The 18,401-nt window shown below is 37.7% G+C and overlaps 1 protein-coding gene across 2 annotated transcripts in view; it reads left to right on the top strand.

Moving 5' to 3' along the window:
• SMARCAD1 (SNF2 related chromatin remodeling ATPase with DExD box 1) overlaps positions 1-18,401 on the top strand; it is a 43,581-nt gene that overhangs the window by 2,862 nt on the left and 22,318 nt on the right. For both annotated transcript variants that reach the window (XM_074905572.1, XM_074905571.1), the window contains exons 3-7: positions 6,937-7,111; positions 10,288-10,465; positions 12,382-12,445; positions 15,810-15,898; positions 17,885-17,974. In XM_074905572.1, coding sequence (XP_074761673.1) covers positions 6,937-7,111; positions 10,288-10,465; positions 12,382-12,445; positions 15,810-15,898; positions 17,885-17,974 — 596 coding nt within the window. The remainder of the gene's footprint in view (positions 1-6,936; positions 7,112-10,287; positions 10,466-12,381; positions 12,446-15,809; positions 15,899-17,884; positions 17,975-18,401) is intronic.

Genomic DNA, 18,401 nt, shown 5'->3' with positions numbered 1-18,401 from the left:
GTTAACTGAAAACACTTGGATTTTATCTGCAGGACATGGGGCACTTAATCAAATCTAGTTTCCTCTTTTAAATTTAGCAAATGCTTATCCTCCATATTTCCTAATATTGACAGGAAGACAGAAGTTTTCTTTATTTGGGTCAAATAAAATGGACAACGATTTGATTTTTTCTTTTATTATCATGGAAAAAGTACAGAGATGACCAGTTCATGATACTGTGTGCGCTCTCTACTGCTAAATACTTAGAGTATTGAGAAGCAGTTTACACCAAGTTAACTAAAAAAAAAACTTTGCTTAATGCTCAGTAAATCATACGAGGACAACAATTACTTGTATTTCTTCTGAAGAGAAACACAGATTCACAAAATACTGGTACATGTTGAGGAAACATGAGGAGAGTGTTACTCATTTCACTTATACAAACAAAAGATATTAAATAGTTGATGGGTTTTTTGTCCTATTTCATTTGGTATCATGCAATCATATTTGATTTTGAAAACAAAAGAGTTTTCAAATCAGACTTTTTCTTCAGGAGCACAAATTATTCAGTATAATTTCCTAGGGATTTCTTTAGATTTCTGTTTTGTCAAGTGTCACAAAATATGCATCTAATGAAAAGATGTGATTGTTTTAACTCCACTCATATTGGAAAAAAATAGATAGTGTCTGTTGTGTAATGAAATGCCATTATCCTTTTAGTTATTTTTTTGTTTTGTTTTCCCAGAACAAACTAATATTGGTAGATTGTTCTGCACCCTGGGTATGCATGTATTTAATGCTTCTTGTTGCTTTCTATTGAACATGCATACCCTACACTTCAATAAGCAGTTTGTAGTATGATGGCCAGAAGAACTGGTCATCTCTATATGCTTGTGTATGTTCAAAATTACACAGGCTGGCAATGACTTTGCAAATAAGTTGTAGGTGGTGATACTGAACATACTTAACTGAGGAGTAGAAACCAACTACGGGGGCACATCAAATTATATCTGAAAGATACCTCTCTAAAGAGTTGGAAAAATGCATTGGAGTGGCTTAGTACAGTTTTCTGTAAAAACTAGTATTACTAAATGCACACATTTGGTTTCTATTAGTCTCTAAAACACTGAAGCTATCGTCTTAATTTTCAATTAGAGGTTTTTAATTATGTGAATAGCCTGGTATACTAAAATAATGAGATTATTCCAGTTGTAGAAATGGAGCAGAACTGCATTAGATCTATACAAGTTAGAGTAATTATGATCTTGAATTCCAAAATGAGATTGGTATTCGAAAACTGTGCTTACAAAGCTTCAACAGTAAACTGAAATAAAAGTTGTAGATTAAACTAACCTATTATATATAGTCGTGTTATTGATCGTTGATTTTCTTATAGCCTCTCTGTACTATTCAAATATATAACCCAAATTACTGTACTTCTGGGTTATGATATTGTGTGTGTCACTTCATTTGCACTGGGACTGTGGTTTTTTGTTTTCATCTGTCATCATTTTCCTTATGATCCAAGGAAGTCATGTCTTTCACTTATGTCATAGTTCATAGAGCATAATTCTACTTCCAATATTTCTGAAAAAAAGTAATGACTGTGATACCTAGTGAACTTTTCTGAGGATTCATGGGAAGATGTGGTGAAGTAATTGTTTTGAAATGGTCTCTTTAAGAAGAACCTTAAAGTGACACTGATACTTAGGATTATTTTAGCAAATGAAATACTTTCCTTTGAAACTGGAGTATTAATTAGCTGGTGAATATGAGCAGCATGCATTTAATACTGCTTTCCAAAAGTAGGTGGAAATGACTTTCCATTTGACAGTGTGTGTTGTGCAGTGTTAGTAAATGTGGTAAGCCTCTAAGTATTACCTCAGTTTTGGTTTTATGTGGCAGAGAAGAGGCTGGCTTTCTCTGAACGTGATGTATGGTTTGTGTAGGTGGTTATCTTGAGAATTACAGGGCAATGTATTATGCCCCTGCACTAGATATATGCTTCCCAAAAGACTGTAGCGAGTATGGTTTAAAGAAAAAAAATTTCCAGGTGAAGTTTTTTCAAGAGCAGTTGAAGCTATGTCTTTACTGACTAAACTGAAGAAAATATTTGCTCTAACATTATTTTAAAAGTTGCATTTGAGTACATTCATCTATAACTTAACCCTGTCTCCGTATAATCAGACAGTTTGATCCAGATACTCTTATGGAGTCTCTTGGTATGACAGCAAAAATTAGTTGCTGTTTGGTTTGGTTTCATTGTTTACATCTTCAGTTAGGAGTACTTCTGTGTTTTCCTATTTCTCGCCTTAGAGTGAAACACTGGTGTTATGATTGCAGGCATTCCTTAATAGTTCTTTTTAATCGCTTATAATCAGGAAATTCTGCCTCCAGTAATTACATGCTGTGGCAATAACTGTTTAATCTGTTACTACTCTACAGGGTTATAATTTGCTCTAAATATGAGGCCTCCTCATTACATGTGATTTCTGCTCTCTTCCCTGCCTCCCCTCCCCCCTTAACATAGGATTCTGTTTGGTGGAATAGGTTAAGGAGTATGAGAAGATAATAGTGCTTTTTTTGTGAGGGAGAACACTTTCCAGACAGCTCAGCATTTCAGAGGTATAGGAGTTGTCATGAAGATTGGACAGTGATTGCTATGTAAAGTAAAAATTAAAAAAAAGTCACTAAGTGAAATAATATTTTTTTTATCTAAACCTTTTCCAAGGCTTATATTGCAAAGAATAAAATTAAGACTGTATTATTTTTTTGTGAACTTACCTTGTTTTGTTGTTTTCTTAAAAAAACAACCCAATAAGGATGCTTCTTAGCAAAGCTATCATGAGTACCTGTCATTTGCATGTCATGTTACTTGCAGAAGGAATATGTTTGGAATACAGTCTAACCTAAGAGGCAAAGATGATGAAAACTGGCTTGATCAATTCTGTTAATTCAGTAGAGATGTGAACTTCTCATGTCTCTTATAGACCTGTTTTGATATTTCCATTCACATCTTTTTATGCATCTGATATTTCTGTTCTATTGTAATAGCCCTTGCTTGGCTAATCCAACTTTGTAATCTTCAGAATTTTCCTCCTTTATTTTTCTTTGCTAGAGAGGAATTGCTGAAATAAATTTGCCCACATCTTTAATAAAAACTAATTAAAATGTTTGATACATTCCCAAAGGTCTCTCTTGCCCTTCTGTATTTATCTTAACTTAAATGGTTTTCAGATAAAGCAAAGCGACGGTGTCAAGGACAGCATGTGTCCTTCCAAACATGGACAGATAGAAGAAGGTACCACTGAGTAACTTTCTACTGCCAACATGTTGCTTTTGGTTGCAGGGAGGTCTGTCTTGGGATAGTATGTTACTGCTTCAGAACTAGTAATTTTTAGGCCTTTCTAAGTTTACATGTGTCTGGGCTTTTCAAGAAAACAAGATTACTTTGCAGAGTGAGACTCCTGCCTCTTCTAAAAATCATTACCATAATCCTCTCAGGTTTTGAAAGTGATAGAAAAAGTTTACATTTTTATGATAACTCAGTTAAAATTGAGGCCATTTATCACAGATGAAGGAATTAGACATCATGTTGTTCACTTCTGCATTTAATTATCAGATGAATTTATTATAGGCTCTTCTGTGTCTAGACTCTGCTGGCAAATCAGCTTTGAAAACTGACATTGCGCTCTGTAGTAACTTGACTCAGCAACTTTCTGTGTTAGTGAGTGGAGGCAGAAGAAACTACCTTTATTTCCAGCTGAAATTATGGTTCCAGAGTTAGCAGCTGAGAAAGCACTACTGGTGTTTGGATTATAGACACGTGAGTTTTAAGAAAGGACTGATGTGCTAGAGGGGAGAGGATGCCCATAATGCTGTATTTGCATTATAAGAATGTAAAATCCTTTTATATGAGGACTTACACTGACACTTGTATCATTAAAAGTCAGCTCTTTGAGGAGTGTTGTAGCTGCCTCTACTACACCTTCCCTGTGTAATTGTTTTGGTGTGTGTTCTTATTCATGATTCAAAGCTCTTTGGTGTAGGAAATGAGTGTGAAGATTTTTTTTTTCCCACCCATCTGCCACCCCGATTCAGAGTATATTACTGTCTGTTGTCCTTCACTGAGGCTTTTAATAATAGCTATTCTTTTTCTAATTTTGGAGTCTCTTCTACTACTTCTCTCTTGCTCTGTGTTCTCACCCATCTTCTTACAGTGTAAATCAGACACTGTTAATAGTGGGGAGCTCCTGTTTCTTCAATGCCACCCACATAGGTGGGATTTGTTGTCATGTCACTGGGTGGTGGGGTGCCCAGTGGTGGGTGGGGGAGCCCCAATAACCTAATCTGAAGGTGGGGAAGGGGAGGGATCAGAGTGGTTTGATGAGGAACAAGTGTGGGGAAGATCGAGGGATGAGGGGATAACAGGGGTTGTTTACATGTAGAAGGTCAGTATACTTGTCTGGCCACACCCTGTTCATGATCACCATAGTCAGTCCTGTCTTCTCCTTAAAAATCCTCCTTAACTACTTTCCAGGGTGAGGGGAATCTGTTCTGTGTGCATGGGGGTCTAAGTGCCAGCACCTGGAGTGAGGACCAGGGGTCACGGGGCCCATGTGTCTGGGGTGCCAGCAGCTGGAGGGACCACTGTGAGTGGGAAACCAAGTGATGGCCAGGCGGGCTGTGAAGGCCTGTGTGTCTGTGGTGCCACCCCCTGCGCAGCCCTGGTGGAGGGAGCGGGGGTACCAGGGGACAAGCCAGAAAGCAGATAAAGTGGCCTGGGAAGCCCGGGAGGGACCAGAGGGGCAAGTTGCCCACTTGTATGTGGGACAGCCCAAGATGAGGGGACCTGGTGCCAGCCACTGGATGGGGTGGAGAGATCCTCAGTGTGTGTGGGCCTGTGCGAGGGTGTCTGTGCTGACAACCAGAGTGGGGTGCAGACTCTGGGGGCTCTTGTGCTGTGGTGCCAGCAAGTGAGGAGATTGAGGCTCCATCCTGGGTGGGCTGGGTGTCTAAGGCCAGCAACTGGAGGGGTCCCTGTTGTGTATCTGTGTGTGATGCCAGCGGACCTTTGTCCTGAGGAAGGGAGCAGGAGGCAGCTGTTGTTTGTGTGCCCCTGGTTCTGGAGCAGAGAAGTGAGTGTGGACTGATAATCAGATAAGAGATAAAATTGCCAGTCACCTGGGAATCAGATTCTTCTTTGTCACCAAAGAAAGATAAGCTTTTTATTACATCTGGTCAGTAAGAAATATGGAAATGGCAGGTTATAAAGGGCTTTAGATGGAAATTAAAACATGGGTTTCTCTGCTGAAACAGGAGGCCGAAACAACACTATTCTTACTTTAACTCTCTGACAGGCTGTTGCCTTCTTTCATGAATTAAAAACTGAGGTGATGATACTTATGTGCTATTCCTTATTTCTCTTCTGTTTCCAAACGGATGGACTAATGCTTGCTTAGAAGTGTATTCAATATTTTAGATAGCTACACACATGGAAAATCCTATAAGGTCATCTGAATATTAAGGCTTCAGTGATTGCTTTTAGGAACTGTCACTGAACCCTTGTTTACATTTCCTCATGGATATTAAAGAAGTTTGAGGTATGCTTACTCCCATCCCTTTAAACATTGTTAAGCTCCATTTTCAAGTTCTCCCTTTTCAGGTAATGTGCTGTGTAACATTTGGTACCATATGTTTTTTTAGTTTGCTGCGTACCTTTGCCTTTCAAAGCCAGTATTATCTGGTAGTTTCCCGTGTCAGCAAATTGATTGTACTTTTAGGATTTATCTTTGTTTTATCAAATGGTGGCATAGTGAGTTTTAAACTTATTTTCTGTAAGATTACTTTCATACAGAAAATGTTCTCTGTGGCTGTCACATTCTCTGTTCCATGCATTCTTCTTCCACTCTTCAGTCATGCCTTCAGGGGCCATAATTTGTCTGGTCTTAAAATTCATCAGTTTACCAGCTTTTTTACAGCACTGGCTGTAATGGGCAAGCGGTATAAAGGAGTGAAGTCTTGAATGTGTGGGACGGCTGCAGTAGGTCAGGCTATGTGTGCTTCTTGTTTTATGAAAGGTATGAGCCATCTTGAGTGTTTTTCTTCAATTACTGACCTTAAATAGCACACTTAAGAGGTGGCAATTTAGTTCTTTTTAATGCAGGTTTAAAGATGGAAGAGCTAGGTGCTGCACATTCGGTCTACATGTATCAACTAAAGATGATGGTAGAACAGCTCAAACCTGCATAGGCAGTGGGCTGAACTGTGTATTCTACCTTGCCCAGGCTTCTATGGGAGTATCAGAATTTTAGTTAGAACCACCTTGAAATACATAGTATATGCAGTTAGAGCATATTGTGCTGAAAGAGGGTGACAGAGCAAAGTAATAAAAGTGTAGGCTTTTTGATTTTGTTCTATAGTGTTCTAACCCTATCTCTGCTTCAGGTTCAAGACCTATTTTATATGTCAGGTTTTGTGTAGATTTCCATTGTGGTTGTGTTTTCCTCATTTAGATATATAACATGAAACATCTTTCCATATGCTGTTTCCATGTTAAGAACCATCTGGAGCATAATGTGGAAAGACTGGCTAAATAGTTTATATCTGTATAGGAGCTGCAAACTTACCTGTCAAGTTCCTTGATGTAGCTAGCTTCCTAGTTTTCTGCAGTATAACACTGACATTCCCTTTCTGAAAAGCTATTAAGACAAGCAGATCATGAATCAGGCATCAGATATGCCAGTACATTTCTAACCATGTCCTGATCAGCCTGGAAGTAGTTCAGAGGATTTTGCTGATTATTCATTTTTCCCGAAATAAAAATTTATTTATAAGTAGTTATTAACCTAAAATACATGATCTTTTAAACCTTGTGGTATAAAAATTATTTGTTTGAAGTTGTAAGTCGTAAGTCATTGTCTCCTGTCTTATCTTCTATTGAAATGTCTTGCACAGGGTACTCTGCCATCCCAGAAACTCCTGAAGACGAAAGGATGAGGAAACAATCTTACTTCAAGCATCGAAGAGGAGTACAGTTCCTAGATGTGTCTTCAGACAGTGAAGATGAAGAACCAAGAAACTTCAGTGCTGCAAAAGAAAACAGGGTTCCAAGGAGAGATGTGGTTGTAATGTATGCTTTAAACCAGTTTCCTGTAATGGTTATGCAACCTGATGTGATGTTCTAAATTGAAATACTGACTTGAAAATCAGAGGCTAGGTTCCAGTTTACTGGTTTGTGATTTACCTGCCCATAACTAAACTTTACTGGATTTTCAGGGGAGAAGAATTGAGCTCTTAAGCCATTTTCTCAGAGAAGACACTTGATAAGGGAGGAATTTTGTGATGTTGGATGATGTGTGGTGTTCGTTATATGTTTGTGCATTTGCCCCTCTGAAATCCTTTTAATAGCACTTGAAAGTTTAACAGTTTTAAACTCTACTGGAGTTGGTTTTATCTCATTTCAGTTTTTTATGAAACCATAGTGGACAGGAAAGCAAGTAGAGCTTCAGTGTGTAGTATAAGAGTTCCCGAGCTAAAGTTAAGTATTAGTTGCATGATGTGGTTGCTGTGCTTAGTAGAAAGTTTTTCTTTAGTGATTTGGAAATTTATATTTTTGAGTAAGCTGGGAGAGAAGAGAATAGTGTGCAAGAGTCTCTTGTGTGGGTGCTAAAAAGGCAGCATTGAGAGTGCAAGGGAGACAAGACATCTCATGCAACCAGTTGGAATGGTTTAAAGAAACCCCAGCTATTTATTACCCGCTAGTTACATGTCTGTGTGACTGAAATGTGGTAACTGTCTGTGCCCCTTAAATGTTCTTGTGCTAAGCAAAACAAGATGGCTTAACCTGCTTTTTTGATACTCTGGCTGAACTAATAGGCAGAAAACTTCTATGGGAATAGCAACCTTAATAGGTGTAGTCTCTTGTCAGATTTCAGTCCTTATGCAGAGCATGGAGTTACTGAAGCTTGTCAGCAGAAAAGAAATAATGCTTTTCCCTGCTGCTATCATCTGAAATTCTTGATATTTTTTTAATGCATCTTCCCCAAAGTTTCCACTTAAATCATAACCAGAAACAGGAGTTCACTCTGCTAACTAATAAATTTAAGGTTTTTTTCTGCTTTAAGTTGTAGATTGTGCAAGGATACAGAGATGGCAGGCTGGTTGCATGCACTGAATTGGCTTGTGTGCAGTGCTGTGTAAACGTAGTTATGCTGCTTCTGGGATCAAACCTGATTTGGAAACAGTACGAGTGATTTTGTGCCATGTGGAGCTGACAGTGATAAGTCATGCAGGATGCAACTTGCAGAGCCACAACTTGCTATTTCTAGACTGTTTCAGTTACCAGGAGTGAGAAAGACAGCAAGGTGGTTCCTAGTGAGATTGATGAACATGAGCTATGTCCTCTTGTACTCTTCATTATTGCTGCGTAGCCACTGACCTCTTACGCACCAGGCACCCCAGTGCCTGACACTTTGACATGGTGTGTTGGCTCAGGTGCTAATTGATGTGTACTGAACCCACTAAGCTGTCTCACAAGTGGCAGGCTGGTTGAGCTAATAAACGAATTGAGGGGCAGGGGTTAGCTTGGATCTGGCCAGGTTTATGAGCTCTGGCTTGTGCTGAACTTCACCTGGCTTTGCACAGTAGCAGTCAATTGAGTCTCTGCACTGTGCGTTTTAGTGCATGTGTTACCTAGCGTTTGAGGGTTTTGTGAATTTTTTTTCTTTCTGTAGGGTATCCCATCCCCCCTTGTCCTGAATAAGGGATAGAGCAGAAAGCAGAAAGTTCAGAGCAGAAAGCATGTCTTTCCTAAAAGGCAGTCTGCTGCAGCTTCATGAGCAGAGTAACTGTCTGGACTCTGCTGGAAAAAAGCAGAACTCTTAACACAAGGTTTTGTTTGTCAGTCATACTCATTTAGCGGTTGAATGAGTGTTTATGCTTGATAAGATTGTGATTGTACCAAGAGGACAAGATTTATGATGTGTGCAACTCTGGCTTTATTAACAAGTATCTAGAAGTTAATCCCTGATAGGAAAGAATAGGGTAATTCCAATGTTACCATTTCCATTTGGATTTTTTTTTTCAAATGCAGTTTATAAAGAAACTATTTTCCTTAACAAGCCAAAAATATCTGAAATATGCTAATAGTGACATGGCACATCAAAATTCTAAGAATTTTTTTAAAGTGGATGACTGATTCACCTTCTGAAGCTTACAACTAGATGGCTTGGTGGATTGAAAAAGGTTCTTTTTTGCTTTGAGGATCTTTTTACTCTTAAGAGGCACAACCAGATAGTTCACGTGGCTCTGTGTGCCTTTTGAACAGGATAGGGAGAGGAGGATTATTTGATGAACAGTTGTCTCAAAATAGTGTGTATCTTCTACATAAGTGACAGGTTACTGCTTTTTTTCATAACTGCATTGGAGTCTGCCTGTTGCAACTGCTAAAGAAAGATACAGTGAAGAAAAACAGGTTTCTTTTTAGTCTTTTACCTGTGTCTACATAAAGACACCTGCAGGCAAGCCTTTTTGATGGTGAAGTCCCTATGAAATTACAATCTTCATACAGTTCAATTAATTTTCGTGCAGGAGAATTTTCTGTGTCTGGAAGACAGTAGGATGAGAGGCCTGTGCTTACATTCAGTCTTGTCTCTGCAACTGGATATTGTGAAAAGTATATAGGGATTGCTTTTCCTGCATGTTAGGTCTAATAATATATCTTCCAGTAAATTCAGGACTTTGCTTTTTTCAGAAAGGTTCTTCCCATGTTTAGATGTTTAAGATGCTGCATAAGGATCTTTGACTTTTCTTTCTCGGTGAACTGAGAACTCAGAGAATTGATACTGCACGTGGAAAGTTTTTACAGAGAACTAATCCACAGCTCTTTATCTGTTGGGCAAATAAATACTAGCAAGACTGAGACAAACGTGACATGGTGTGCTGTAATTCAGATAGTTGAAATGATTAAATATATTAAGATTGCAGTTGCTAAATTGGCAAGCAACCTTTTATAGCAGAATACGAGGTTAAGTCGTGGTATTTCCCTTGTCTGTTTCTCCTGTCTTCTTTCCTTTGCTACCTTGAAATGTGTTTACTGTAAACAGAAGACTGTACTTAATTGTACATGCTTTGTTTTGGTGTGAGTAGGAGGTTATTATTTTGGGTACAAGTTGATTCAGTGTTACTGAATGCATTTAAACACGTTTTTGAAATTCTGTTGGCTTTGGTTTACAGTAACATTCTTGGTAGAGTAAAGCATTCATGAGCAAAAATAAATTTTAAATTTTCTTCTCTCATACTTCATAGTTCTGACCAGTCTGATGATGATGAACAGCCTGAAGATGAACTTTCCCAGTTGGCATATGTAAATGGTGGGGATCAGTTGCCAGCTGTGAAGAAGGGTGTAGAGGAAGACATCAGAGATGCAAAGCTGCAAACACTGAAGGAGCTTTTTCCCCAAAGAAGTGACCAAGAATTACTACAAGTAATAATGCTCTGTTGTTTTGATTTATTTTGAATACTACTTTGTAGGTAGTATTCTTAAGCCTCTGGCTTTATTAGCAAAAGGGTATATCAAAGTAATGTATTTTAGGGGAACTACAGCCATGTAATGTTTCCATATATGCATGCATGCACAGACACTTCTGTATATATGAAAATGAATATACATGCACACACAAAATTTTGAATCAGCAACAGTGAATTCCAGTGTATAGAAAATTTTTCTGTTATTTCTCTCTGTTGTGATATTTAATCGTAGTTGTAGCTGTCTTGGTTGATAACTATTGATAACTGCTGTTGTTGGAGTGCAGCTGATTAAATACAGAATGAGTGAAATTATTACCATCTTCTTCAGTAGATGAAATGTTGCACCCTTACATTTATAAAATTCGATACGTAAAGCCTCAGTAACTGTAATTTATTTTGAATATGCTGCATGTGAATCTGAGACACTCTTGGCCATTGTCTGATGTACAGTACAAATCTGCAGTAACATTATGGTAACTTACTGAAGTGAAATATCTTCAGTACAGTAAAATACATTTCTAGCAAGGTTACTTTTCAGTGCTGATATGTACCTGGGTTTTCACTGGCTTTAGTCTTCAAAGCTAAATGTGTTTAAATTAATCTGTTAAGTTTCCTAGTTGTTGAAATGTCATTAAAGAAATACAGAAATTTACTGGTGCTCCTTGATGGATGCTTTTTTCCCCCAGTGGATCAAGCTTAATATTTAGGCTTTCTACTTTAGGAAGAAAGAAGGAGTTGCAAATAGCAGTTTTGGAACTTTTCTCTTGGATGTTGTAATAAAATCTACACTGTAGATGCCCAGAATGTATCAAGGTTCAGTTTTTGACCACATAGAATGCATTCAAACCAAAGAGTGGTAGCAGCTCATTGTAGCTTAGAAACTAGCTAGAAATGACATGTGGTGTGTCTGACTGCTGTTTTGTGACTTCAGTGGTGTTTTTAACTACTCAGTGGGAATGTAGTGCTGATGATATTTACTCTCAGGAGAGTGTAAGAGATTCTGTATCAGCAGAACTTGATCCATAGAAGTTGTGCAAATTTTTGTCCACAGTTACATATCCACAATATCTTTGAAAGGCAAAGGAATATTAGGCAGATCTATTGTTCCTTCATGGAGGAGCTGTAAAAGTCTGTCCTGACAAACCCTACACAACTGATGAAGGCTACTGAAGAAAAATAATGAGTTTTTTGAAAAGGAAATTTTATTTATAGCAGAACTGTAAAGTGATCTTTACAAACGTGAACAAATACTTGAGAATCAGCATTCTTCATAACTTCATTTTCGTGTTTTTTCGTATTTGTAACCTTTGGGCCATTTGCTTCTGTTGCTGCTATCTCACTTGCAAAAGGCATTCTGAAAGTCTCAACATCCAAGTAATTTGTAAAAATGATTATTTTGAGATAACACATGAATAAAGAATCTAGAACTGCAAGGAAGTATAGATGAACTTTGAGGCATGTTATAAGTTTCATGCATGTGCTTACAGGAAATTGCCCAATGGGACATAACAGTATACAGACGAGTTAGGAAGTTAGTTCTTTGGATCATCTGGGCTTGTGACAGTAACACTGAATAGTTTTTGAAAAAAAAGCTTTTAAGTAAACCTGCACAGTAGGTTTGTGAAGTAGGCAAAAATAACCAATAATAAATGAGATTGTATTAGAAATGTTTTCCAGTAGGTATTTTAAAGTGTTTCCAAATATAGCGTGTGATCAGTCTAGCTAATTTCTACCTGTTAATTTTGTTCTTGGATTTTATGTGTATCTTTGCAGTGTTTTTTAAAGTGTATTTCAATCGCACTTTTCTATCATTGCCTGCCTTTGTTCAACTGTATTAAATCTCACCACTTAGCAGTTGACATTTTTTTGCAGTTGATAGAATCAGCGTGCACAATGGATGAAGCAATAGCTGCTGGTTTGAAGTTCAATGATGAAGGTATGTTTAACAAAAAAAAAAAACCACAGCCAAAACCCAAAAAAAACCCAACAAAACTTTAGAAGCTGTAGCTAATTCAGTGAAGTAAACTTGATTGGGAGGTATTTAAAAAGTGGTAAAGGATATGCTAAAAGTTATGCTATTGTTTGTGTGGTGTAATAACACAAAACTGAATTAAAGGCTTTGCAAGGGGAAAGATGGAAAGAGGATGCAGACTAAAATCCAAAAATAGAACATAAAAGAGGAATTTGTGCTGTGAAGCTCAGGATTGCTTTACATGTGGGATGTTAAATGATTTCTGTTCTTGATGGTTCCTTCTTTGCTCGGAAGTTGAGGCAAATAGTAATGAGTTAGCAATAGTAATTCTGAATATTGTAGGTGAGAAATCTGGTGCTATGTAAAAAAAATATACCGGATTATTCAGCCACTCATAACTAGATACTGTTTGTGTCAAGGCCCATCACAATTTTCTCATCAGGCTGACTTCAAGACTTGCTTGTAATTCAGAATAAGAGCTATTAGTCTTAAACTTAGACAAATCCCTATGGTTCTCTAGAAAAACAGCCATCAAACCATGCCTTTGAATTCCCAGAGTTTATTTAGGGTTTTTTGTTCTGCATCTGAATTTATGCAGTCTCATGCTGTTATCAAAAAAACCCCTAAACCAACCACAAAAAAACCCCACACACAAACAAAAAAACCCAGCACGTGACTGTGGGAGTGTGTAAAGTGATAAGCATGTTAAAGGGTCATCATTCTTAGGCTTTGGGTTTGTTTCTTAACATCACCCAAGTCCAGGGGTAAATCTTTTGTCCTATATTAATCTTTTTGTCTGATTTACTTGGACTGGTGGGGGAAGAGTGGAAGATTGGTATGAATATTTAGGTAATTGTAAAAAGTTGATCTGTTTCATCAGTCCCCTTCTGTTTGCTGTTCAGTTGCCCATGGTTCTCCTGAGAAATCTTTGTGGTTTGGATACAAAGGAGAAAAGCTATTTATTGTTCACTCTTGATTATTTTAATTGTTCGAAGTGGTTCATGTGTCTTCATGCAGGATCCCAGGGATTTGGAACCAATATGTCTAGGAAGCTCATGTGCTGAGGGAGAACAGTTTTATTCCCTTTCTAAAGTAGAAGATTTTTTGCTAATTTGGTCCCCCCTGTTGTACTTACCATATTTTCATCATCTTATATACAATTTCAAAGCCTTTTAACAATTATCAGAAAGTTTGAAAACAGTGGGCTAATTTTAATAACAGGTTGCTTGTGTGTTTTGTTTGGGGATTTTTACCGAACCAGACAAACATTTTGAAGTTATGTGTGCATGACCAGATTCTATAGATGGGAATTCCTGGATGCTGGCAATAGAAAACTAAACCTGGCATATTTGAGGGACATGCTACTTCTGAGTGCTGCTGCTCCTGGAAAATCCCTTCCTGGAAGGTTATGATTACTTTTCAGGGATTTTGATTAATATGAAACCAATTTAAGCTAGTATATATCCTTAAACTTTGTTGCAGTTCAGTGTTTGAACTAAACCACTTTGATTTCTGGTATGTAGGCCCTGCCTTTTGGCCATTTTTGTGTTGATCTAAGAATGCTGTTTCACATCTTTTCAATATAAGCCCATAGAAAGATCTTGGCAGCAAATTTTTCACTAATCACAGCTGTTGTATAAAATATTTAGTTAGGAGTAAGCATGCCTGAAAGTGGTAGTATAAATCACCTCGTTTTGGACACATATTTTAAAAATGGAGACATTACTGAACATCTGCTTATCTATGTCAATTTATGATGCACTTTACTTGTGAAGCGTTGACTGTGTGAGAGGTCGGGGACAAGATGCAGTTTTGTGAAGCATGGCTTTGCTAAAAAAGTGTGGCTGAGTTATCAAATTTGTCTTTTCAAAATGGCAAAAATATTCTAGCTTGAATTTCGTGGTTGTATATAGCTAACACAAGAAGCATTGCAGATGACTTACAGGTATAAAGATTAGATGTGTCACACTGAAAATATGTGTATGAATGAAAGATGTGAAGTTATAGTAATACCTGTTGTTTGTGATTTTTCTGGTGGTGGTTTCTGTACATCTTGAAAACCATGAAATCGGTGAGGGCGCTTCTGAGGTGAAGCCTCACGCAAACCTGTTGGATATTCACTGCTTTTTGAACAGGCAGGAATTTCTTTTGTAATGATGGGGAAGCCACAGAATAAGGTGTTTTTGTAGTGATAGCAGCAAATAAGAGTGGAAGTAATTACAGATGCCTCTCTGTCCTGGTTTCAGCTGGGATAGATTTAATTTTCTTCCTAGTAGCTGGTACAGTGCTGTGTTTTGGATTCATGCCTTTTTGTGCGAAGATGTGACTGCTTAATTTTCCACAACTAAAACTGTTCTGATCATCCAGGTAGTCTTTTAGATTGAAAAGCAAGCATGCTCTTGTGTGTGTGTATGTGTATGCTTGTTCACTGGTCTCCTTTGGCAGTCTGGGAGGGGAGGTTGGCCAGAGATGCTGGTATCAGACATCAGAGCTCTGCAGGCAGATATTCTTCCAGAGAAGGTGCAACTTGCAGTACTGTTTCAGATCATGGACTAGGAACTTTTATAATAATTTGGCCTGGTAACAGTTGCTGCTTCAAGCAAAGCTAATGTGCAGAAATAATGGTAATGTGTTCTTGCCTTCATGAGTCATGCGTGGCAGTAGTCAAAATCCACCTGACTAGGCAGGTCTTAGTGCTAAAATGATAATCTCTTGATAATCACCAGGACCCAAAGATATTCAGAAAGTTCTGGCTCATATCAATTATTCATAAGCAATATGGTTATCACTGATATTTAGTTATCACCAATTTAATATGCATAGTTTTCTTTCAGACAGGTATGCAACTGAGCCAGAAATCAGTCATCAACACTTCCAGATTGGTAGTGATGTACATACATATTCCAGCTCACAGTAGGGTTTCAGCCTTGATTAAATACCAGCTTTCCAAAACAGTCCGCTTGAATAAAAGCAGACAGACATATACCTTTATGCAATTTGTGTGTGAAACACTTGGCAATTACTAAAACAAATTTAAAAATGCAATAAACCAACTGAAATAACATTTTATGTTCTAGATGAGAGGTAATTGCTTGATTAATTGCCAAACTACTAAAGAAAACTTGGAGGTAAATAAACATGTACTTTCAAGCAGCTGCTTTGCTTGAAGTTTCAGTGTATCTGTGGACTATAATAGGAAACTGTTATGGAGACTGATAAGCATCTTGTACAGTTAGTAAGTAGCTAGTGTTGGTTTGAATGATTCTTCTGTTTGGGGGTAAACTTAATGAAAGTAATTAATTCTTTTCTGTCTTGATTCTTTTTAAAGCTGCCTCTCGTAAAAGGAAACTAGAAGTTTCTCCTACAAATTGCAAAACCAGAAATGAGCAAGTCACAAAAAAGCCTAAAGCTAATTATGTAAGTACTGGTTTTTTCTCTCTGCATTGTAAAATAAGTGGTATTACGTGACGATCGATGACAGCGGTGTCATGAACTTTGTGTGTTTTATGAGAAAATCCGATCAAATTCAAATCTTGCAATCTGAATGAGGTTTTTCTACTTCTTTTCCTTGGCATTTTTGAATGTAATTACCTGCTTTGTTTTTAATATTTATGGATTTGTATCCCAATAGCCTGTTCATTGCTTTTGTGGAAGTGGTTGATGGCAGGTAGCAGTGTGTGAGGCGCTGGGTACCATTCAGTTATGAACATCAGTGAGAGTTAAAGGCTATGTATCACCTTCTCTCATCAGGTCATTCTTTGTGTTTCCTCAAACACATGAAGTTCAACACCTGTTGCTACTGTTCCTCTGTCTTACAGAAGTAATGTTGTTTGCATGTATATTTCAAACTATGGCTCAGGGAAACCTTTTAGAAGGAATGAATTGGTTACATTTGAAGGAATGATTACTTTGACCACTACTAATAAATAGAAATTATGTAATCATCCTGGTGCATTCAGGTTGGTATTTGGCAGATCTTATGCACAGTTCTGCAGTGCTGTCATGAGGCCAGCTTCCAGGCATCCCAGATATCCTTGGTAACCACTCATGGTAGAGAAGGGGAATTCTGCAGTGAATACTGGAGGCTGGATGGAGGATGGTGACTATCTTTGTGTTAAAATTTAACTGAATATTGTCCCTGATGAGAACAAAATGAAGAAACCAGTTTTACATTAAAGCAAAAATATTATTACTCAGATATTCCCCTGCTTCCTGGCGGAGAGCTGTGAATTTTGTGAGGCAAGATTTGCTGGGGTTTGGGTTTGTTGTTCTTCACAACAACTGGAAGGAGACTTTACTGAATTATTAACCAGGCAGCCAAGGAAACAATGCTTCAGTGGACCTGGTTTCTGTGCTTACAGTTCCATTACATTTAAAAGGGGAAGGATTGGGAAAAATAAAGCTGAAACATGGGTGTTTAGAATTTATAGTAAAGAATTATAGTGAGAAAACTTGCAGGGTTTTTTTTCCTTGCTCTTACTTTTACTCTGGTTTTTAAGCTGGTTCCAAGACTAGCGCATATTTTGTCAGCTATTGTATGTACTGTAGCTGTACTCTTAATACCATAGGTTCATTGAGGAAAGGAACCATATCCTTTGTTGCTCAGAGTGCTTCTGGGTGATCTGGTTTGTGCTTTTTCAGCAAATAGCATCATTCAGTGAAGTAAATATTGATCAAACCTGTTGGCATCTGCTGTAGATAAGTAGATCTGTAGCCACTTTGCATTCAAAGCTCTGTGAAGAAACTTGCATAATTCTTTGTGGTAAATACATAGAGCATCTCATGGCATGTAGAAGTTTTGGCACTTGTTCATAAGAAACCTCCCTTTTTGCAGGCTGATAGTAGCTGTTAGTGAAGCTGTTGTTGATGAAAACTTTTGCCAGCTTTTGATGTGACTCTGTGGTGCTGTGACACAAAGTGGATTTTTTTTTTTACCCAAAACTCTTCATACAAACACACCATTTGACATGTTTATAGACTCTGGTGGCTTAAGTACTGCACTCTTTGTAATCTGATCTAACTGACTGACTGTTAATCCTTCCATCTTCTGCCTTAAATATCATCCAGAAACACTACAAACTTTTTATTTTAAAGAAATACAAACTAAATAGTCCTAAATTATTTATATTTTGGTATGAAACTTTGCACTGTGTATGCTTACTAAGTAAAGAATGCCATGACGAAAGACATTTTCTAGGCTTCTGTAAGTTTTGGTCTTACTTTGATCATTGGCTATGTATGAGGAGTCATTTCTGCAACTTGAATTTGTCTTAAGTGCTTTTTTTATTTAGAACGTTTTTTTAAGGATAAGCAATATTGATTGGGTTTTGGTTTTAATTGGTTTTTTTCTGTTTCTATGCTTGGAGTTTACATTAAACCTAAAAGATGTATTTTTCTTTAAAGTTGGATGAGTCAGAACCCCAAAGACAGTGGGAGAGGCAAGAGATGCTTGTGAAGAAGCTGCAAAACACATTCCCTGGATTGGATAAGGAGGTGAGCTCATGACTCCTGATGGCACATCAGGTTCTGACTTCTTAAGAAAATTGCAGTTCTTGATAGTCCAGATGAAACAGTCCTTATACCAGCGGCACTCTTGGAAAGAGCCCAGGGTAGGAAGGTCTTCATGGTTGCTGTTTTTGGAATGTAACTTACCCTGAACTAAGAGCAGTTGGATATAATCAGGACTATATGGAACTTCTCATCCTACTTCTCTGGTCCTGTGACAAGCCTGGCATAATCAAATTTGACCTGTTATAAAAATACATGGGGAAATTATCCCTCCCTCTCTCACACTCTTCTCCTCTGGACAACTAGATACGCTGTGTGCTTTGTATTCGCTTAATACCTGACAATACTCAGCAACTGGTCAGGGCATTTTAATACTGTGCCTTAAATTGTTGGAAGCAAAACTTGTTTGTGT

Source organism: Athene noctua, chromosome 4 (assembly GCF_965140245.1).
Source record: "Athene noctua chromosome 4, bAthNoc1.hap1.1, whole genome shotgun sequence".
Taxonomy (NCBI): Eukaryota; Metazoa; Chordata; class Aves; order Strigiformes; family Strigidae; genus Athene; species Athene noctua.
The sequence above is the reverse complement of the archived record's forward strand: the minus strand, read 5'-3'. Positions and strand labels throughout refer to the sequence as shown.